Source organism: Lasioglossum baleicum, chromosome 9 (genome assembly GCF_051020765.1).
Source record: "Lasioglossum baleicum chromosome 9, iyLasBale1, whole genome shotgun sequence".
NCBI classification, from domain to species: Eukaryota; Metazoa; Arthropoda; class Insecta; order Hymenoptera; family Halictidae; genus Lasioglossum; species Lasioglossum baleicum.
Genome location: NC_134937.1, coordinates 18,234,743 through 18,258,344, shown reverse-complemented (window position 1 = coordinate 18,258,344; position 23,602 = coordinate 18,234,743). Strand labels below are relative to the sequence as shown.

Sequence of the window (23,602 nt, the reverse complement as noted above, 5' to 3'; positions counted from 1 at the left end):
GACTAGCCTGCGGGAAGCATCCTCTCGCACGTGTTTCTACTCGACTAGCCTGCGGGATGCATCCTCTCGCTCGTGTTTTTACTCGACTAGCCTGCGGGATGCATCCTCTCGCACGTGTTTTTACTCGACTAGCCTGCGGGATGCATCCTCTCGCACGTGTTTTTACTCGACTAGCCTGCGGGATGCATCCTCGCGCACGTGTTTTTACTCGACTAGCCTGCGGGATGCATCCTCGCGCACGTGTTTTTACTCGACTAGCCTGCGGGATGCATCCTCTCGCTCGTGTTTCTACTCGACTAGCCTGCGGGATGCATCCTCTCGCACGTGTTTTTACTCGACTAGCCTGCGGGATGCATCCTCTCGCACGTGTTTCTACTCGTCTAGCCTGCGTGATGGATCCTCTGGCACGTGTTTCAACTCGACTAGCCTGCGGGATGCATCCTCTCGCACGTGTTTCTACTCGACTAGCCTGCGTGATGCATCCTCTCGCACGTGTTTCTACTCGACTAGCCTGCGGGATGCATCCTCTCGCACGTGTTTCTACTCGACTAGCCTGCGGGATGCATCCTCTCGCACGTGTTTTTCACTCGACTAGCCTGCGGGATGCATCCTCTCGCACGTATTTTTACTCGACTAGCCTGCGGGAAGCATCCTCTCGCACGTGTTTCTACTCGACTAGCCTGCGGGATGCATCCTCTCGCTCGTGTTTTTACTCGACTAGCCTGCTGGATGCATCCTCTCGCACGTGTTTTTACTCGACTAGCCTGCGGGATGCATCCTCTCGCACGTGTTTTTACTCGACTAGCCTGCGGGATGCATCCTCGCGCACGTGTTTTTACTCGACTAGCCTGCGGGATGCATCCTCGCGCACGTGTTTTTACTCGACTAGCCTGCGGGATGCATCCTCTCGCTCGTGTTTCTACTCGACTAGCCTGCGGGATGCATCCTCTCGCACGTGTTTTTACTCGACTAGCCTGCGGGATGCATCCTCTCGCACGTGTTTCTACTCGTCTAGCCTGCGTGATGGATCCTCTGGCACGTGTTTCAACTCGACTAGCCTGCGGGATGCATCCTCTCCCACGTGTTTTTCACTCGACTAGCCTGCGGGATGCATCCTCTCGCACGTGTTTTTCACTCGACTAGCCTGCGGGATGCATCCTCTCCCACGTGTTTTTCACTCGACTAGCCTGCGGGATGCATCCTCTCGCACGTGTTTTTCACTCGGCTAGCCTGCGGGATGCATCCTCTCGCACGTGTTTTTCACTCGACTAGCCTGCGGGATGCATCCTCTCGCACGTGTTTTTCACTCGACTAGCCTGCGGGATGCATCCTCCCGTGTGGGATGGTATATCGAGGAATAAAAAAAATATTATAAAAATGACCGAAATTCAATCGAGACCACCAATTGGATTTTTACTTATTAATCGATTAGATTAATCGCGGATAGATCTTTAATATCGTAACAAATACATTGAATTTTTTATATTACAATAGTCCGGGAAGTTTTCGATTCGACCATAAGCGATAACAGCAGGACTTTGATTGTAAATATACTTGACGGAAGCTTCTCTGATTATATCTGCTGTTATTTTCTACAATTACGATAAAATTTAAATACATTAAAGCAAAAATATAGTATAATAATTTGTCAGGTATATTTTTTTTTTTACCTCATATTCTTTCATTCTTTCGTGAATTGGTATGTAAGACCCATACCTCGAATAATTCTGAACGATATCTATCAAATGATGTATCGGATCATTTAATAACAACAATTCTCTCGTTTTACATCGATTCACAGCCCGCGATGTTTCTTTCCCAGTTATCGTTGTACACAATCTCATCCATTCTTTTTGCAAGAAACTAGTCATTATCTGTATACGTGGAGAACAAATTTTATTTTTTTTCTACTGTTTAGAGAGAAAAAAAATCTTTATCGGGAAGACAAATCCTCCGTGAATGTTCATAGTTTACTGTATTATTATACCGTGAGACTTAATTTGTCGCAGACGAAGTAACATCCCCATATGCTCGTAGACTGTGCCCAATTCTGAAAAAATGATTTGTACATACGACACAAAACTGTGTTGAATGCACAGTGTGCGAGATACGGTGCATTGTGTTGCGCTCCTCCACCTAGTATGTAAATGCAAATGTATACGAACATTGAACGATTTTGATTGACAAAAAAAATTCACTCACTCGATGTCCTGTCCCAGCAACCAACAATCTCTTTAGCTACGTTGAGCGCATAATAATCCGTGGATTCTTTGGAACTCGGTCCTTCCACGCCTATCGCCACGTACCCTAATTCGTGATCGTCGTCTCTATACCGTAACTCGGCACCTACGATATTTCACATTTAAATACACTATTTATACAACTATAGTCATTTTTTACTTTTATTTTTTCGTTTAAACCTGAAAATCGATATTCTCTTTGTCCACGAGACGACTGCGCCGAGCTGCTGTAAGATCCACCGTTACGCGTAAAGTACTCGCAAACAATTTTTTCTAATTCTGCTAGACAAATGGGTCCGGTACATACAATTGTCAGGGAACAAGGTTTGAATAAACGATCTTGAAATTCGGCTAATCTTGCTTTACAAAAGTTTCTAAAGATTTTCAATTATCAAATATAGACGCAAACATGATTGTGATTTCTTACATTCCCCTGTGTGTGTGTGTGTGTGTTTGTGTTAGTCATTAATATAACAGCATACTTACTTTATCACATCAGTTTCAGGATATATACTATTTGCAAGATCGGTATCCTGATATGCAATGGTTGGTAAATAATCCATTACAACTCGTTCTTTGTCAGATTCCATTTTAGAAAGGTCATGCAAGATTACACATTTTTCTCTCGCGATATCTTGATCACCTACACAGCAGGGCTCGGAATTATCGACTCGCAACTGCCGATTTTGCGAAGACTACATTGGCCGTGTAAGCAAGTACATAGTTCTCGAGCCAGTTCAGCCAGTTCAGGCGCTAATCGTGCCGACGTATTTCAATGTCGTATGCAGTGATGCCGGAATGAGCTCCAAACGGAGCTCGTGAACTCTCCTCCTTACCCCCCGTCAGGGTGGCCAGATTCATGTTGAAACCAACATCTTTTCCCCCTCCAGGCTCTCCACCTTATCCCCTTCCACTATCCTATTCCACCGTTCAGTCTCTATCGCGCACGCGCAACCTGTCTTCCATTCGTCTCACTCTGCCTCACTCTATTCTCGTCTCGCAACGTGTCACATATTACTTACTCTGGTCATCAGAGAGGGGGTACTTGTATTCCCCCCGATTCCTTTTCGATTACCCCTGTCTGGACACACTGCCGAGAGGCACTGATGCCAAGGCTGTGGTACTGTGGTACTAAACCATACCCCCACCATAGCCTACTATTGCCCCTACGTTGTTTTCCAACGCGCCCGCGCGCTACACTCACCAGCGTATCACTCTACTGTATCCGTAGAGGTATGCTGGTGAGTTGGTGAGTGTAGCGCGCGGGCGCGTTGGAAAACAACGGAGGGGCAATAGTAGGCTATGGTGGGGATATGGTTTAGTACAGTATTTAGTCTTCGAAAATCGGTCGTCGCGAGGTCGCGTGGTCGCGAGCTTAGACCATATATATACCAATAGACCCGGCATAGGTATAGTATGTGTATAGGAAAACCGAGAGTACAGCTCGGAAAAGATAAAGGACGGTGTGACGTCACAAGATAAGTTTTAAGCAGTCTTAAGATAATTTCAAAATGGCTGAAACGGCAGACCGACGCCGACACTACGCCATCATACACTTGCTCCGTGTAAATTTTGTGTAGCAAGCTGGTAGCAATACATCGATGGCAAGAAATAGAAATTAAATTGAATGTTATTTCTTCCCTGAATGATTGTAATAGAGCAGAAATCATGTATTGACATTTTCAATTTTTCAACGAATTTGAATTTCATCTACTCAATTTTTTTGTAAATGCATAAAGATCCGTAGTCTAGCAATGCAATAACTAATCACAAGCGAGGTAAATGTAAATTGTGTAAAACTAGCAGTACTACCTTAAAATGTTGTAAATGTGATCAATTTATATGTAAAAAAACCATTTTGTAACCTGCATAATATGTCTTCAGAATCAAATATCGCGCGATTCCTAAAATAGTTAATATATATAATACTATTATTACTTTATATCTTAATAAAACATACAGAATAAACGTCTGTATCTCAAATACAGTTTATAATAGATAATTTCATGATACAATGTCAAATTCTTTGAAATTATCCTGTCCATTCTTCCTGCGTACTGGGTATGTGCATGTACATGGCGCACCCGGTGATCCCCCTCACCCCCCACATAAGCCAAGCGTAGGCACTGTCGATGAGCATAGCTTATACATCTTTCGAGAACGTGACGTCACACCGTCTTCATCTTTTCCGAGGGCCAAATTATCTGCGCCGGGTCTATAGGTATATATGGTCTAAGGTCGCGAGGCCGCAAGTCAATAATTCCGAGCCCTGACCTAAGGTGTTAACAACATTCATCATTCATATGTATACATATATGCGTATATGTATAGATCAGGAATCCCGAATAAAATTCTCGGCCCGGGAACCCATTTTTGGGTACTCGCACACCACACGGAGAGATTTCGTTATAAAATATCACATTGCTCAACCTACATATCAGATTATTCATAATCACATCTGCAAATATATCGATGAGTTTAACTATTTCCTTCGAAGGTACTGTTCCATAAAAAAGAAACATATCTCTCGTAGCAACAGTAGTAATCTTTGCACCAATTTCTTCTACCACTTTTATCATTTCTTCTTCGTTTCTACGTGTCGTTCTCTACGATGTTAAATTGTTTATAAATTCAAATATTAAAAAAAAAACTGGCAGTGGTGTATACTAGTATGAAATGTTTATTGTACATATATTGCGACAGAAATTAGCATATATATTCGCTCTCTTACCCTGAAAAGTAAATGCTCTAAGAATAGTGCACTGCCACGCTCTTCAGGCAATTCGTGCATTGCACCCGCTGGGAAAAAACAACCCAGGGTTGTGGTATAACAGTATCTACTTTCACATACAAGACGTATACCATTACTCAAGGTACAAGATTCTACTGCATTTTCGGTGTTCGCATCTAAACCTGTAGACATTTTTCCACGCGAGTTTTCATGAGCTCGAAACGTTTTGCAATCATTATTTGACATAGTAATGTATCCCTTGAAAAAAGAAATTCAATTCAAAGTGACATCGTCTACAGCATTTAATAATTCTTCTTCTTAATCAATCTAGAAAAATTAATGCAGCTCTTACTCTTCGAATGTGCTTGACCGCTGTGCTGATTTCTACGCGACACAAATATTTTAAATACATTACCATCTTTTTTCATATATAGTCGCACATCTAGAAAATAACCCAAGCTACTCGTATCAGATACAATATACAATATAAAAAATCTATACTTGACAACTGAAAGTGTACATGTCATTTTTTTCTTTTTTTCCTTTTTTTGTAAATAAAAATACATACGCTAATATGTTCAATGAAGTTGACGCATTTTATCATATAGTGCATTAGTTTCGTTAATAATATGGAAATGTATCGGAATGATTTTTCATAGTCAAAATTAATAAAATAATATTTCGATAAGATAGGTCATTTTCATGTTGGTGCGAGTTGAATTCTGTACATATACATAGTAAGTGAGGAAAAAAATATATATATATATGTATATATACATATATGCTTCCTACGAGCAATGTTTTCACAGAATTCATATACGAGCTTACATTAATATCTGAAAACTACCGAATTAACAACTGTCTCGAGCAATATCGTTATCATCATATACATATACATGATCTTTTAATTTCATATCCTTACTTTATGAACTACGTTTTTAAATACATAAAAAATAAGGCTTTTGAGTTGAAATCGAAAAATAAAAACGTATTGTATTCGATTATTATCAATATTATTTATCGCTAACCCCTGCCTCGTCAAATACCACTCGAATTACATTTCGTTCTCGGTCCGACACGACGAGAACGTTCATTATCGCTGGTATAAAGAGATTCTAGTATGTATCGTGCCATAGCACTAATATGTCTGTATCTAAGTAAAATTTAACATCTTATTAAATTGCACACAAATACGTATTTGCATTACCAATGTAACTGGAGCACTTGCAAAATAAATATACACTGAACACAGTTTACGCGAAGATTGTAAACCCAAGTATATCGATTTCAAATATTCTTCCGTGATCCGCGCGTTTTTCCTTTACATTTATTAGTTTGTCAAAGTAAAAAGCTATTTACTTCTAATTCTTCCGTTTACTAACCCTTGTGAAAAATAAATTTATTCAACGGTAGCGGTATCGCGTTATCGAAACCTTCGGCGTGGCTTTGCGTTTTATCAAATGTCGTTCGTCGATATTCACACACACGCGAGACGTACACTGAAATCATGTTAAATTCACGATTCATGCAGTCCGTTATAACTATGTTTCATCGAACGAGGACAATAATTTAACGTTTGCTTTCTCAGACTTGAAAGCTTCGACGCCTTGCCTGGTAACGGAAGTACCGGTAACATCCAAATACTCGAGGCTGGATGTATTAAACGCCAAATGCACGAGACTCGAATTCGTAACGTCCCGATAATTTCTAACGACCAATGTTTTCAAATGTGGATTATTAAATACTCGTTCACCGTCTTCCACGACTATTACTCCTTCCGCCAAGTCCTTGACCATCTTGCGATCAAACATATCGCTTCCAAGGACGCAAATCGCTCTGTCCGTTATCACGCAATGTCCGAACGAATTATTTTCCCATCGGAATCCATCTTCGACCCAGAACTGTGCAACGTGCGCATCTTCGTATGCCGGTGGTACATTCGATAAAGCTTCTCTGTCCAAAGGTCGCGGTGACTCTTGATCTTTTAATTCCGTATGTCTTAAACTGGAAGGGCATTCCAGATAGAGATGAGTCAAGGTACTGGTGGAACTGAAGCAACAAACTTCGCTGTCGCCGAGCGCTGTATCTCGTAAATCCAGAATCTAACATATGAAAATACGATTATTCCATTGTCACGATACATTATTGGAAACCTGTTACAAATTGAGAAAAGTAAAGAGCGCACCTCCAATTTTTTAAATCCAAATCGTGTTGCCAAACTGGTATAAGCAACGCATTCGCCCAAACGATGACAAGAATTTAATCGCAATTCTTTCAAGTTTGGCATTTTACTGATAACCAACAGCGAATGCGGAGTAAACCATTGACAGTTGCTCAAAATCAAACACTGTGAAAAAATACACGGAATTAACAACGGTACGCGGTACCGTTTAACGAGAAAAGAAAAAATATATATATATACAAGCAAAAGATTTAGAAAATATAAAATCATAAAAAATATAATCGATATTTTTGGTAATATTATCGCTTATCGCGGGTATGGAAAATGTTATTCATCAAGGTAAGCCTACCGAATAATTTTTAAGCGCGAGTACATCTCAATTTTCAATTGGTACAAGTACACGAATATCGTTAAGTAAAACGTTTCTTACCGTTAAATTAGGCATATGGAAGTTCATGTGAAAGAAATATGACTTATTCCTGCGCAAATAACCCATTTCGCAGCCCTTCAACGAGAGCTTCTCGAGAGTATGTGGAAAATCTGTAATCCCAATCTGTAAACACGCACACACGCGCGCACAAAAATTACTCGTTTCATTTCTTCGTTCGTCGCGACAAGACGATATTCATCGATTACGCGCGATCCGACTCACCGTATCTCCGTGAATAATATAGTCCTCGATGATTAATTCCTTGAGTTGAGTACACACGGTTTTAATAGTACTGAAGAAACGAAGACTGAGACGTCCTATTTCTCCGTTACCCAAACTGCGACGAATCGCAAGGGTTGTCGTTACAGGTTGAAGGAATTTTATGTACTCCTTCATGAAATCCTTCAATTTTATAGGCAACGAACGAAAATCTACTCTTCTCCACAACGTTTTATCTTGCGCTACTTGTCCGAATCGTTGACAACATCTAGTCACAAATATTAATTACGATAATAAATGCATAGATTTTCATTTTATTAAGCTAATCGTGAAAAAGTTATCAGTGTTTACGATAGGTACTCGCTTTTCGCATTAGGCAACAGAACTGGATGGTTGGTCCATCGATCCCATATTAGATTTTCTGCCTACGACTCCCCCACGCTATTCTATCCAAGCCACACGATTGACACGTACGTATAACAATATTATACACATAAGACACAGTTTGGTGACACGACTCGCCGCGACACCTTGGTCGAATTACCCCATTTCCATTAAGCTACGCTCCCTCCTAGAGTATAGAACAGGCATTCGACGGGAATGCGACCAGCGAGAACCTACTACTACTACTACTACTACTACCTAACCCAGAACCTACTACTCTTTCCGCAAACTCACAAGCTTATCGCCATAAGATCTTGAGGGGCCAAATATTGAAATATGTTTAGTAAAACATCATCCGAGAAATCCAACATATGCGGATATAATATTGCCTCGTCTCCTTTGTATGTATCCTCTTCTAGTCTGATACGTTTGGTGTTATCCTCGCTGCTCGACGGTTCGGGGGACAAAGATCTGCTGCGTTTCATTTTCATTTTTTTCTTGCACCTGCATAGTAAACGAAACCCTTGTTAAATATAATCAAATATTCCATTACCGCTACATAGACGTTATTTCATTTCTTTACGTTAATCGAATAACTATTATATATATTACTAATAGAATCCATTGGTTTATGAACAGAAAAACTTTCACGTTTCTACACAGTAATTTCCAGATACCTAATTTTTCTGTGCATTTTACTAAAAATAATTTACAAATATATATATATACAAATATAGAAACATATAACAAATTATACGATTAAATATCGGAGTCACTTGCTCTTTCATCAGCTTCAGTTCTTCCTGCATCTTTCTCCGATCACTGATTCTCTATATTTTCAATGATTGTAACTGACAGGAAAGCACAAAGAAAGTTTATTGTTCAGAATTTTGACTGCTGTGTGCCGAATAAGCTGGAATAAGCTCTTTTTCTTTGGCAGAAACTGGCACTGGCAGCAGAAACCCAGAAATAGTGATAAAATTTTTGCCAACCATATGACAAACCCAACATGAATGACCCTAAACAATTTTCTGGAGTTTTACAATTTTGTAAAGAAAAAAGTGTCTGGCAGGTGTCTGGTACGCAGTCTGGTACAGTGTGTTGTGTACAGTGTCCACAAAATGGTCAAACCCAAACATGCCCAAACAGCCGTGTGCGCAATAATAGCAATAACGCTGAGTGCAAAACAGTGCAAACGAACTGTGCGCCATCTCTATTGGTCTCTATGTTTTGGAACCTTAGACCATATATACTTATAGACACGGTGCAGATACTTTTGACTGCCGGAAGATCATTCAGATGATGGTAGCTCGTGACGTCACAGTTTCGAAAGATGTACAAGCTATGCTCATCGACAGCGCCTACCAGCTTGGCTTATGAGGGTGAGGGGGGTATACCCGGAAAGAATGGACAGGATAATTTCAAAGAATTTGGCATTTTATCATGAAATAATCATTATATAAAGTATATTTGAGATACAAATGTTTATTCTATATGTTTTATTGAGGCATTACAATGAAGTATGAATTAATAATAGTATTATATATTAACTATTTTTCACTGCAATTTTAAATCAGCACATTATCCCCATTTTGAATTGCTACAAAATTCACCCAGAGTAAAAGAACTTGCTCCAACTTGCTCAGGTTATGGCGGTCAGTCGTGTAATGGGTAGCGTCGGCGTCGGTTAGCGTCGGTCTGCCGCATCAGCCATTTTGAAATTATCTTAAGACTTATCTTGTGACGTCACGGGCTACCACGATCTTTCGGACGCTCAACTCTCGGCTTTCCTATACACATACTATACCTATGCCGTGTCTATAAGTTTATATGGTCTAAGATATATACCTATAGACCCGGCATAGGTATAGTATGTGTATAGGAAAACCGAGAGTACAGCTCGGAAAAGATAAAGGACGGTGTGACGTCACAAGATAAGTTTTAAGCAGTCTTAAGATAATTTCAAAATGGCTGAAACGGCAGACCGACGCCGACACTACGCCATCATACACTTGCTCCGTGTAAAGGGCCTAGCCGATTAAGATGGTCAAAACTGCCCTTAGAGCTTTTTCAACGGCTATTGAACCATTCGAAAGCTTGCCAAGAAAAACCCCTCTGAGTAAAATTTCAGCCCTCTAGCTTGCCCGTGAGGGTAGTTACAGGGAAAAATAGATTTTGCGGTTTTCGGCGCATTTTCCGGTCTAAAATGCGTTCTAAAATTCTGAAAAAAATGTGACACATTCTGGATCCCAAGGCGCATTTTTGAGAATTTTTTCAGATTTTTTTGTTTCAAACTGTGGTCGTAAAAAATGAAAAACCTCAAAAAAATCGGAAAAATATTTTTTTCTCAAAAATATGAAAACATGCTATTTTGCTGTTTGGTTCCCTGATAAAGTACTATAACAGGCAATGTTATCAATTTTTTTTAGATTTTTTGTTCGGCTGCATCATTGTCAAAAACAATAAAAACCGAATTTTTTCGACGTTTTTGCTGTGAGGAGGAAAGTTACACTTGTTGGCTTTACCGTGTGCGTATATTAAGTAATTTTTAGCGTTATTACACTGAAACAAGCAATTATTTTACCTAAAAAATGTGATTTGAGAGAAAGAAAAAATTGTATTCTGTGCGATATATACCAGAATGTTCGCAACGCTTACAACATCGCCGGTTGGCACCGCGGTTAAGGCGTCCGACTACGGAGCGGATACTCTGGGGTTCGAATCCTGTCGATAGTGGTTTTTTTTTCCATACGTCAAACTTTATTTTTTCAATTTCTTATTATGTATATGGTTTACTCATACGAGTTTAACAATGTTTTTTTAATGTTTTAAAAATATTTAAGTAACATTTTTAAGCAAAATACATACAAAAATAGTTTTGGATCATAAAAGTATTATAAAACTCCAGCATAATGCATGTACCGTCGACGGTCAACTCTGTTCTCAGTGCCTATAAAATCCCGCATTCTGCCCACAATTATAAAAGATAAGTCTATTTCTATCAACTCCATACAAATATTTACTTTTACGAGAAATAAATAATTCTGTAATTAACAGGTCACGTAAAAACAGCAGCTAATTGGCTAACAATGACAACTCGGAAGAACAGCTGCTATATATACTTCTTTCTATTTTACCCGTTTCTACAAATTCCGAAAGGCCTAGAAACTATATTCATGATTTTTAATGTTAAAAATGTTAAACAGGACCGCCATGATGAACATATACAATTAGAGAATCAAGGAAATAATAGATACTCCAAAACTATTTTTGTATGTATTTTACTTAAAAATATTACTTAAATATTTTTAAAACATTAAAAAAATATTGTTAAACTCACATGAATAAAACACATAATAAGAAATTGGAAAAATATAGTTTGATGTACGGAAAATACGCGCAGCTATTAGTAAGGGAAATAATAACCACCCTCCCAAAAAGCTAAGATTCCTTGCAGGCCAGTTTTTACGACGGTCATTGTATTCTTCGTAGCTGATTATTGCGCGACCAGAATCATAAACTAATATAAACGTGGTAAAAATTAACTACCTCTGTACCTGCTATGTACTGTCATATTGTCCTTTCCCGTTCGGATGGAAGGCCAGGGAAAACGGTCAACTCCAGGTTTTTATAGGCACTGACAATGAGACCGGAGTTGACCGTCGACGGTACATGCATTATGCTGGAGTTTTATAATACTTTTTATGATCCAAAACTATTTTTGTATGTATTTTGCTTAAAAATGTTACTTAAATATTTTTAAAACATTAAAAAAACATTGTTAAACTCGTATGAGTAAACCATATACATAATAAGAAATTGAAAAAATAAAGTTTGACGTATGGAAAAAAAAACCACTATCGACAGGATTCGAACCCCAGAGTATCCGCTCCGTAGTCGGACGCCTTAACCGCGGTGCCAACCGGCGATGTTGTAAGCGTTGCGAACATTCTGGTATATATCGCACAGAATACAATTTTTTCTTTCTCTCAAATCACATTTTTTAGGTAAAATAATTGCTTGTTTCAGTGTAATAACGCTAAAAATTACTTAATATACGCACACGGTAAAGCCAACAAGTGTAACTTTCCTCCTCACAGCAAAAACGTCGAAAAAATTCGGTTTTTATTGTTTTTGACAATGATGCAGCCGAACAAAAAATCTAAAAAAAATTGACAACATTGCCTGTTATAGTACTTTATCAGGGAACCAAACAGCAAAATAGCATGTTTTCATATTTTTGAGAAAAAAATATTTTTCCGATTTTTTTGAGGTTTTTCATTTTTTACGACCACAGTTTGAAACAAAAAAATCTGAAAAAATTCTCAAAAATGCGCCTTGGGATCCAGAATGTGTCACATTTTTTTCAGAATTTTAGAACGCATTTTAGACCGGAAAATGCGCCGAAAACCGCAAAATCTATTTTTCCCTGTAACTACCCTCACGGGCAAGCTAGAGGGCTGAAATTTTACTCAGAGGGGTTTTTCTTGGCAAGCTTTCGAATGGTTCAATAGCCGTTGAAAAAGCTCTAAGGGCAGTTTTGACCATCTTAATCGGCTAGGCCCTTTTGTGTAGCAAGCTGGTAGCAATACATCGATGGCAAGAAATAGAAATTAAATTGAATGTTATTTCTTCCCTGAATGATTGTAATAGAGCAGAAATCATGTATTGACATTTTCAATTTTTCAACGAATTTGAATTTCATCTACTCAATTTTTTTGTAAATGCATAAAGATCCGTAGTCTAGCAATGCAATAACTAATCACAAGCGAGGTAAATGTAAATTGTGTAAAACTAGCAGTACTACCTTAAAATGTTGTAAATGTGATCAATTTATATGTAAAAAAACCATTTTGTAACCTGCATAATATGTCTTCAGAATCAAATATCGCGCGATTCCTAAAATAGTTAATATATATAATACTATTATTACTTTATATCTTAATAAAACGTACAGAATAAACGTCTGTATCTCAAATACAGTTTATAATAGATAATCTCATGATACAATGTCAAATTCTTTGAAATTATCCTGTCCATTCTTCCTGCGTACTGGGTATGTGCATGTACATGGCGCACCCGGTGATCCCCCTCACCCCCCACATAAGCCAAGCGTAGGCACTGTCGATGAGCATAGCTTATACATCTTTCGAGAACGTGACGTCACACCGTCTTCATCTTTTCCGAGGGCCAAATTATCTGCGCCGGGTCTATAGGTATATATGGTCTAAGGTTGGAACGTTGGAACCAAATCTCCAAATGCAAAATGGCCGATTTCGCAAAGTAGCTAGAGCTAGACACTACTATATATCACTATATATTATCAGAATATTATATTAGTGTCTTTTGTGGCTGAATTTTCGGTTTTACTTTTCTTTCAAGTATATCTCATTACCACAATCTTTAGAACATTTGGCATGATTTGGCAGCATAACATTTCGAGGATTCGACGAACGTGTTGAACAGGATATCAGTATAAATAAATTCCTCATATTCTGTACATCGAAGTCCAATAGTTTGGTTACTTTTCTTGCGCGCGGTAAACATTTCAAGAAAATCCCGAGTTATGGTTATCGGGAGAAATTCAATTACTCGTAAGTAAGTAAACTTGTTGTGTGCGCTATTGTTTATTTTTTTCGACGTATTTATATGCATTATGCTTATTTATTTAGTGTGTAATGTTTGGAAATTATACAATGAATAATTCGAAATCGTTTTATAATTAACAGTTCTTCTTGTTTCCTATCTGTGCTGATGTTTTCCTTTCTAAGACAATCTTGTGAGTATATTTATTCGCAATTCGCATCGACCACTGCCACTGATCGACCTGTCGACGACCACTCCACGTGGCATCGACGTTGATCGACGTTCGTTGGACACAGTTGGTGGACCAGGGGGTATATAAGCTGAGTTGGACTGACAGTCACCAAACCATCATCATTGGTCTGTCATTGTCATCAAGGACAGAAACAAAGGAAACAAATGATTGAAGGATTTCGTTTTGGAGGAGAACAGAGGAGAACTCGGCCAGCACGAAAATATCAATGAAAAATCCTTTATGCGTATACAGAACATAGGGGATTTCGAAAGAAACAGAATCATTTTCACGGTTTGAATGTTTGCTATTCGACGTGAATTTTCTCATAAAATATAAGATCTATATACATAGTTTTACATGAAACTAGAAAAAAAGAACACAAGCTGAAGCATTATACTTGAAAGTTTAAAGACTAGAAAAATTTGATTTTATCACGAATAGCATATAGTGCTGCTAATAGAGATATATCAAGTGCCAATGCGAATACATATATTACCTACATTAAATATGGATAATAAAATTACAAAAGATGTAAATGTAATTCGGAAGGATAGCGTAGTAGAGGAAATCGCATCATCAGCTGCGTCGATCGCTAAGGAAATTGTAAAAAAATCAGCATTCTCCACCGAACCATTCGACGACGACGACGACGACGAGAAGGATATGTTAATAGCACAGTTGCAAGAACAAATTTCAAAGCAAAGAGAATGCATATTATACTACGAGAGTATAGTGCAACTCATGAATTGCAGACTCATGAAATTAAAAAAAGTTCTTAAAGCTCACGAATTATTGGAAGAACTCGATTCGTAATTCCGATTACGACAGCAGGAACACAGTTGCTAAAAAGAAAATCTTAAGACATTCGGTAAAATCAAATTTTTCATATGATAAACATACACATTTTTTGTATTTTTACTAAAAAAATATGTCTCTACATATGTATATGCATATGTATATAGTATGTACGTGTATATGTATATGTATATATGCTGGGAGGACGCATCTTTCTAATACAAACAACTATATATATAGTTACATAAACAAATATTGCCATAGTTCTAGACAACATGTAGATATACTATACAATATGTATATGAATGTAAAGAGTAATGTACATATTATTATATTTATTTGTAGAACATTGTGTTTATTGAAAACTTGATCCTTTTTTGTAACATATGTATATGAAAAGTTTAAGTGTGTTGGATAGATTCTGAAATTGTGAATTTCTCTTTTAACTTGTATTTTAAATTCTATATACAATTAATATTAGATAATATTAGTGGCAATACGAATGTATACAATGTATTTATAGAAATTAAAGTTAAGTAAAGTAAAATTTAGCTCCTCGATCGAGACTGTATAACAGAATAATAATAAATGTCATTAAACGAGTATCAAAAACTAATTTTCGTGCAAATCTACTTCTTTAAACAACATTTTATTATACATTTATATAGATTATAGAATTGAAGATATACATATATTAATGTTCTACAGTGTGCTGTACACAGTGTGTTTCAGTATGATAGTTGAATAGATGTTTAAAATCGAACACACATACATCGCGATAGTTTCTTTTAGTCAAAGTTCTGTTCCACGACGACGACGAAACTCGAAACGAAAACGAAAATGTATTTTTGCTATATGTGGCTAATGTGTCTGATCATTACTCGTTACTTTGTACTCGTAACAATAAATGCTGACGGTAGGGCATTATCTACTTAATTATTTCGAAACAATTAATTAATATCATATGTCACTGCGTTCATATTTACAAACAGTTGTGTACTATATATATATATGTATAAGTGAGAGAGAAAATTATTAGTAATGGAAAGGCACACAAGTCAATCGGTACACGCATATATAGCACCTGATAAATATTCGAATTCAATTTTTCAAAAATTACGTTCTCGTTTATGTGTACATATATCGACTACACTTACTAATCAAACTCTTGCTTGGATCCACACACACACTATTCGTCTTCTGAATAACTCGGTTCGCTGATATCAAACTTTGCGCAGAGTTAATGCACAAGCGTTAATGTGTGGTAACTACTTAATAATTAAACATAATCAGTAAAAACCGAATAAATTAATCCTTGATTGTGTAATAATGTACGTTCTTCTATATCGTTCGTTTGAAAGAAAGTAGCATTGTATTGTATGAGACATTCATTTACATATATACATGTGTGTGTGTGTGTGTGTTGGAAAGTTACTGAAAAGTACATAAAATGCAAAAGTTTACGTTCATTTAGTGTATACTTTAAGTAGCAATATACGCTGTAATACGTTAATGTGCGTAAAAGAAAGTAATAAAAACATTGATACTGCAAAATATTAAGTAAGATGTATTTTACAATACTTACGTACTGAAATACAATAAATAAAATTATGAGTAAAATAAGACAATGCTATGTAATACGATGTTTCAAGATCATGTTTTTGGGTTGTCCGTGGTAGAAAAGAATATCATCTTGTTAATCAAATATGTATGAGCTAAATGTTAATTCTAGTTTGGCGGTTGGAATGGATGTGAAAGATGAAACATGAAACTTATTGGTGAAAGATGAAGAAAAAGTGATGAAAAAGAAAAGGAGCATTTCCCGCTAGTCGACCTCAATTTAGTGCTACAAAATTGAGGGTTGAATTATAGCTTTTTCAAGCTTGGACAAATAAATTGTAAAATATAGAATAACATTTTTCATCTACTTGCGGTTGCACTTGAAATATTGAAACGCAAATTTCACCGCGCTGTTCAAACGGGGCTAGGTCGCAAAGAGTCTGTTAATTATTATTTGATATTTCTACCGATTGTTTAAACGAAAGAATTGTGTTTACGGAAATGTTGTCGTTCTATATTTTCACAATATATTTTCACGTGGTCTTTCAATCTCTTCGATATCGTATCGTATTATTTCAGAGAGAGACATCCTATATGGGAGATCGCGTATACGCGTGTAACAAGTGATAACGCAAGAAACCGTGGAAAGGATGTTGTCTTATGTTGGTTGGTTGGAGAGAAAAGTCCTCTAGCGGAGAAGACGCGAGGTGCCGCCACACTAGTCATTAAATTTAAATACAAACTACATACGGCATACGTTATTATTACAGATTACGATATATAACACGCACTTGTGATATACGAAATTTTAATCATAATTTTCCCAAGTTTCTTGTGTACTTTTTACACTTTACAATCCAATCTTTTCTCTTTTTTTTGTTGATTTTTTCTTTAGCAAATTTGATAAAACTCATTGAAACGAACGTATTCACGTAAGGAAAACAGATCGTCATTTATTCAGTATATATGTTAATAAAGCATAAGGAAACGTGTCCGTAATTTATCCGAAGATGATAACTAAATAATAACATTAAAACCAGTATTTCAAGTGGGGTAAATCGAACACATCTTTTGAGCGCACAAGAGGAGAGTATACATACATATATATATATATATATATATATATATATATATATATATATATATATATATATATATATATATATATTACATTACTGAATTTTGGATATGCATAATTTCTTGTCTTGTATATTGCTACTTGGAAACTTGATAAAATGCAGCTTGAAACTTGATATCTTTACGCTCACTTTACAGTAGATTCTCATAAATAATATAATTCGTGAGTCTTGTTTTGCGACATATTTCTTCCTTCCAAAAACAAAAAAGAATAAAAAATATTATAGAACGTAATAGTAAGTAATGTACGCGTTAGAAAATACAAATGAAAATGATTATAAAAAGTCTCTGTCTCTTCGAATTCTCAGAACATTATCACACACACAATTACAAGTCCCTCGGATTCTGTGTTTCTGCGCGCGATAAGTATACAATGTATGAAGTTCTATTCTCTTCCAGAGCAAAAAATAGAAGTATCTCGCGCAAGTTCTGGTCCGCAAACAATTATTTAGCGGTGAAAGATTCTCACATATGTTTGCTTGTTAACGCGTGTATGCACAAGCAAAGAGGTATTCTCTGTGTAAGTTTACAACTCGAAAATTGTGGCAACCCTAGTAATCTGCCTGCATAGATAATCGTTGATTGTTACTTGGCTTCAAAGGTATCGTACAATGACGCGCGTCTGGAAATCTCTCATAGTATCTTTCCAATCTCAGGTACTTTACAGTTACCAAGTGACCTGAAACAATGCAATCTTTTTTTAATGAAATGATAATCCAGCGCAAACTGCGCGAGCGTGTGTGTGTGCATGCGTGCGTGTGCGTGCGCGCGCGTAATTCATAAAAATAAAATAGTATTTAGGACCCGTTAGCACTCGAACGACGACTCCACGCGCGAGGCGTCGTTCAAAATCACTGTAATATTAAATTCAAAATATTGTTCAAATTTAGATATCAGATAAATCAGTTTCGTACGCGTGACGTGCGTGAAACTGATCATGTAGAATGTAGATTGAAATAGTTGAGGAGCGCAAAGGGTTAACGGGTTAACATATACTATTCTCGATGCTTACCGTCGAACCAACATCCGTGTAAAGCCCTGTAAGCTTTCCCTGCGTCTTCTTGCGACAGACACTTCATGTAAACACACCCTTCTCGACTGCCACGATCTACACGGATGTGAAGTATTTTTACACCTTCCCCGCATTTCTCTAGAATAGCGTCCTGTACCTTTGTTTCCCAGCAGTCATCATCCTCGGATTCTCTAAACGAACGTAAACCATATGCATACGTACGAATACACACACGTGTCAACGATATATGTTGAGCAGGAAAAAATGATGGAGAAACGATTCGAAAACGCGCTTACACATCTGCATCGAACATATGTCTGATCTTCAAACAGGGTGTTGGCGAACACGTCAAGCTGTTAACAGAACCTTCCATTGTTTCGAACGCTTGGCCTTGCCATACTTTAGACTTTTTGTTCAGAACGAAACTGTTCTGTGCGTTCGATTTGTTAAGACAGCTGTTATTAGGCAGCCAACGCCACACATGAAACTCTTCCCCTGCAACCTGCTGCACTTCCCTTCGAATTCTGTGAAAGCCGTTATTCATTTTCACAAAGAATAGACTCTCGAGATCCGAGTCGAAAGAAAGAAAACCGCCACCGAGCGTCGCAATCGAAGGGCTTACCTGGATTCGTTTTCATCCAAAAATTTCACTGCTCTCTCCCATAGGCTGGCCATCTTTTTACGATCTTTGGGTGGTATTAGATTATCACGTACATGACTGATAGCAAGAAAACTTTCTTGTGTGCCACCGCCGGGCGACGATGCTACAGCAGCATTTTGATGATGCATTTCAACCATGTTAATAATCTCGCTAACAAGCTTAAACACTTCCCTTTCTGTACTTTTCTTGTACTTTATATACCACACGAATAATTTCTGCAATCCTATAGCTGCTAGGAGGCCTGAGAATATATTGCGACATTATTTCTATAAGATACTGTACTCTGTACTGTTGCTTACGATGTAACAATTAACAGTTGCAGATGTTGATAGAGAATACATTTCCACGTTCGCACGTGCTAATCTTTGTAATATATTACGAAATAAAAATGTGAACTAAACAATGTGATCGCGCGACACGGCTAACAAACAAAAGAAATGTTTTTCTAGAAAAATCTGCAGTCTAATTAACACACACACACACACACGCGCGCGCGCGCGCGCGCGCACACACACACACACACACACTCTGTATTCTCTCATTGTCAGTGAAACATTATCATGCAATTTGTATACACTGCATGCCAAAGAAAATCGCATAACATAGATTATGATTATAATCAGAAAGGAATAATTTACTAATGCGACACAGTTACAGAATAATGAAAGTATGTAGTTTTGTAACAAAACGAAATAGCTTTTTCGATGTAAGAATATATTATCGCGTTGCGTAGAACCTCATCACCACCACATACAGCACAGGTTATCTCAAGAAAATTCATCCCATAATAAGTCGGTAAAAAATTTACCAAGTGACACAATCAGAAGAGAGGAGAATATGGTGAAGAGCTTATTTTTAACGAGGCATTGCATCGGTAATTCTGGGTTCGTGATCACCATTCCAACTTTCCCATTTAAGCGGGTAGAAAATAATTTATCCTGTAAGAAAAGGACGCGTTTCCCTTTAATTTATACATCTCATCGAAAATCAATTGTATTTTAATCGCAACGATGGAAAAAGCTTTTACAATACCAAGGAATCCAAAACTTCACCGGGAACTCCGTCATTATCATCGTTTATGTCTATCAAAGAGATACCCCATTTAGGATTTTTAATGACGAGCAACTGTGCATTTTGCAAATCCTCTTTCACCTCCAAACTTTTCTGTAAAACAATTTCATGATTGCACACATATATAGCCAAGTTCGTAGAATAATTTTCGTTTCGGTACAATTCATTCATGCCAACCACCTACCACTTTACTGCTCGTAAACATTTGCAGGATTTCGGAATCGGTCAGATAAGGAGTTTCGCTGGAATTGTCGCATATCATGGACACTGCCTTTTTCGTTAAAATCGGTTCAAGTCGCTTTAATAACTGTAGCACAGAATCTATATTTTCTTTCATTACACAATTAACTCCAGGCGATTCATAGTCAGCTCCATCAAAGCATAACGGTATGTTGCTATCTATAAATTAAAATATATACATATATATATGTATATATTATCGATTCCTTAACGCGATATATATATATAATCAAAATTAGAATTTTTCAATCGAATATGTAATGTCATTTCCCAACTTGTATATTTGTATATGTATATTGAAATATGTACATATAAATTGTATATGAAAAAAAGAAAAATTATTTGACAGTTTGAACCAAACAATAGAAAATAGGATAAGATCGTTATTGTATAATGTGGGAAAGGAAATAAAATATCAAAATCAAAATACATCGTTAATACAATACTTATTATTTTATTAAACACGTTAAAAAAACAATACATATTTCAAATAGAATCTTGCAAAACTGATTACACATCTCAATTTTAAAAAGTTTATATAAGAGAGAAAGAATATGTATAAAATCAACTGTAAGACAAAAACTTTGACACTACGAAAAACAATTTTAGATGTTGTTCCTTCGGTTCGATATCCAATATCCAATAATACAATAGCATGCAATGGGACTAACATACACCATGCGATAAGTTAATGAAATCGAAAGTACAAAAATTTATCTTAACTAGCTTAACTGGTATGCTCTCTTTCTAGAAAATCTGATTATTATTCGATTTCAATTTGAGTTCAAAATAGAGTTATATATTATATAATTCAAACTCATGATGCATAACATATATATATGGTATATTGCAACATACATATTTACTTATTGTTAATATATTTACCAACTTAATTCAGAAACTTTCCCACAAACTGATAGAGAATATATGTAAGTTTTTCCTTTCATTGTAGTGTTTGACAAGTGTACGTTCCTAGAAATCTTATTCAAAACGATACTACGATTCTGAACTATACCTACCCGTTGAAAGCGAGGGAAATGTTTCTGATTTCCCACCACCGAGTCCCATGTATATAACTGCAAGTATTCCAAAAAATAAGGCCAGTACCACAACCAGGATTACAGACACCATGTTTTGATTGTTGCGCGTGTCTTCTCTGCCTGTGGCCGATGGCTTAAACGTTGTTCTACCCATTGTTTCTCGGGGTCTATCTAACAACGTTGTCGCATGCCTTGAACCAAACAATTTTCATATTTTTCGAATACTATATTTATTATATATTACAACAGGTTTTTTTTCGATTATAATACCTCGGACTCGTTGTCGAGTACAGCGATCTTGTAGAAGAAAAGTGACCATTCGAATCTTTCTCTTTCGGCTCCGATAAATTAGATGTATGGCGTAAAGTTGGACCTAGACGGTGGTAAAAAAAACATAGCGAACAATTACATAGAGAACATTAGTGAGAATTTTTATTCTTTAAACTTTAAACTTACTCTTTAAACTGGACAAAGAGGTAGATGCCAGATTGCCCATAGATGTACGCGAACTGAGTCTTCTAGTAAATTCGGATAAAAATGGTGTTTCATAATTTGCCAAAAGATCTCTTTGATCCGAACTACTGTCTTTCGTAGAAATATCTTCCTTTTGAGAATGTATCGGAGAGATGTTCGAATCGAAAAGCGGTTCGCTGTATTTATTGTCTTTTACGGTATGTATAGATCTGGATTTCGAATCGTATAATTTTGTAACTGGCTCGTGTTCGGATGTGTTGTGCTCGTACGATCTAGAGTCATGGGATTTACCAACACTGGATACATATTTAGACGGAGAATATCTTCTATTTACTTCCTCCACAACATCCGAGTCCGAGCCTGTCTCTAAGCCATCGGTAACGCTCGACGACGTTTTGTTAGTCTTGACATATTTTTTCTGTGTGGTTTTCGTTACCATACGAGTCGTGAAGGACGACGAACTATCGTAATCGGGTGCTACGGGATCCTTAAACTCAGCAGGGTGTGCTATCTTCTCTTTAACTGAACTTTTTGATATGCTTGTATCCGAAGACGGTAGAACCGACAGCGGCGGAGGCATCGGATTTGCCAGAGTTTGTCGTCGAGCATTAGCTGTTGCCTTTTTTTTTTTTGTCGATGTTGAACTCGAGTCATCGTCCGTATCCTCGCTACTGTATCTAACGCATGAAAATTAATTCAGATTAGAAAACGAAAAGAATTGTAACAAAAATTCCCAGCATTATGTAAGAGAGCATATGAGAACATAAACACAACAAATCAATTTCGAAATATAACGGTATTACAGATAAACGTTCGCTGCGAATAAGAATACAAATCGTAAAACGGAATCTCTGTTGTTTGGATCCAATTATTTGGAACTCGCTATGTCTATCCGAGAACCGATTAAAAATTGGAAGGATACGTGCTAAAATTACCTGGCAGCTAACGAATACCGCGAACCCGAACCCCGTGCTTCGATTAGACTTTTCAATTTTTTCGCAAGGATTTTTCTGGTGGTTTGTGTCACTGGGCCCACCGGGTATCCGTATTCCATCAGCTTGCTGCGTAGCTCCGCATCGCTCAGTGTGTCCACCGACATTTTGTTTACAAAAGAAATCAAAAAGCTCCTTCTCTGAAAAGGACCCGGTACAAAAAAGTTCCCTCGTGGACGAACCTCCCCGCTACGCACTCACACGGGAAGCGTGATCAGGATTTTCGCCAAGCGTTCACACAGAACGTAATATTCACAACACCATCTGTGTCCACGCGTGCCACCTTTCACGACGTCATAAATGGTCCGCCGCGTGATAACACTTGAACACACTTGAACACTTTGGAAAATAATCTTGGTTAGAACAACTAAACAAATGGCGCAATTTTCTAACGGTCGCGGTCGCGCGCATACTCATCCATACCATTTCACTTCACGCTTCACGCCGCTCCACAACCATCCACAACCCTGTCCCTGTCCCCCTGCCTGTCATCCCCATATAGTCATGGAACAGGATTAATCGAGATCGAGAGAGCCCGCCATGGCAGGCTTCAACCATAGACTTATAGACAAGATAGACCAAGATAGACACTGCGCGCGCGGCCTGTACGAAGCGT

At 37.4% G+C, this 23,602-nt stretch overlaps 4 protein-coding genes across 13 annotated transcripts; 1 reads left to right on the top strand and 3 right to left on the bottom strand.

Annotated features, from left to right (window-relative positions):
• Window positions 1–958: 958 nt before the first annotated feature.
• LOC143211814 (mitochondrial-processing peptidase subunit beta) lies at window positions 959–5,217 on the bottom strand. Its single transcript, XM_076429815.1, has 8 exons — window positions 4,972–5,217; window positions 4,675–4,846; window positions 2,727–2,883; window positions 2,421–2,614; window positions 2,203–2,346; window positions 1,988–2,136; window positions 1,671–1,874; window positions 959–1,592 (listed from the first exon to the last, which is right to left on the bottom strand). Exons 1-8 carry the CDS (start codon window positions 5,215–5,217, stop codon window positions 1,452–1,454), a joined length of 1,407 nt encoding a protein of 468 aa, XP_076285930.1. The 3' UTR covers window positions 959–1,451.
• Window positions 5,025–9,383, bottom strand: LOC143211813 (uncharacterized). Of its 7 annotated transcripts, XM_076429811.1 has the most exons (7): window positions 8,967–9,382; window positions 8,799–8,884; window positions 8,481–8,690; window positions 7,806–8,070; window positions 7,584–7,706; window positions 7,157–7,318; window positions 5,026–7,073 (listed from the first exon to the last, which is right to left on the bottom strand). In XM_076429811.1, exons 3-7 carry the CDS (start codon window positions 8,675–8,677, stop codon window positions 6,513–6,515), a joined length of 1,308 nt encoding a protein of 435 aa, XP_076285926.1. In that variant the 5' UTR covers window positions 8,678–8,690; window positions 8,799–8,884; window positions 8,967–9,382; the 3' UTR covers window positions 5,026–6,512. The 7 variants fall into 7 exon arrangements, with proteins under 7 accessions (XP_076285929.1, XP_076285928.1, XP_076285926.1 ...); XM_076429809.1 differs by lacking the exon at window positions 8,799–8,884 and having other exon boundaries at window positions 8,944–9,382; XM_076429810.1 differs by lacking the exon at window positions 8,799–8,884 and having other exon boundaries at window positions 8,963–9,382.
• Window positions 9,384–13,394: 4,011 nt separating this feature from the next.
• LOC143212312 (uncharacterized) lies at window positions 13,395–15,411 on the top strand. 4 transcript variants are annotated; one of them, XM_076430968.1, is made up of 2 exons: window positions 13,395–13,780; window positions 13,958–15,411. In XM_076430968.1, the coding sequence occupies exon 2, from the start codon at window positions 14,482–14,484 to the stop codon at window positions 14,815–14,817; it is 336 nt and encodes a 111-aa protein (XP_076287083.1). In that variant the 5' UTR covers window positions 13,395–13,780; window positions 13,958–14,481; the 3' UTR covers window positions 14,818–15,411. The 4 variants fall into 4 exon arrangements, with proteins under 4 accessions (XP_076287083.1, XP_076287081.1, XP_076287082.1 ...); XM_076430966.1 differs by having other exon boundaries at window positions 13,916–15,411; XM_076430967.1 differs by having other exon boundaries at window positions 13,395–13,784.
• Window positions 15,412–17,150: 1,739 nt separating this feature from the next.
• Man1 (LEM domain-containing inner nuclear membrane protein MAN1) lies at window positions 17,151–23,567 on the bottom strand. Its single transcript, XM_076430943.1, has 12 exons — window positions 23,410–23,567; window positions 22,930–23,325; window positions 21,977–22,671; window positions 21,791–21,893; window positions 21,500–21,711; window positions 20,425–20,639; window positions 20,202–20,333; window positions 19,978–20,107; window positions 19,131–19,410; window positions 18,805–19,032; window positions 18,509–18,699; window positions 17,151–18,175 (listed from the first exon to the last, which is right to left on the bottom strand). Exons 2-12 carry the CDS (start codon window positions 23,091–23,093, stop codon window positions 18,048–18,050), a joined length of 2,478 nt encoding a protein of 825 aa, XP_076287058.1. The 5' UTR covers window positions 23,094–23,325; window positions 23,410–23,567; the 3' UTR covers window positions 17,151–18,047.
• Between the last annotated feature and the right edge of the window lie 35 nt (window positions 23,568–23,602).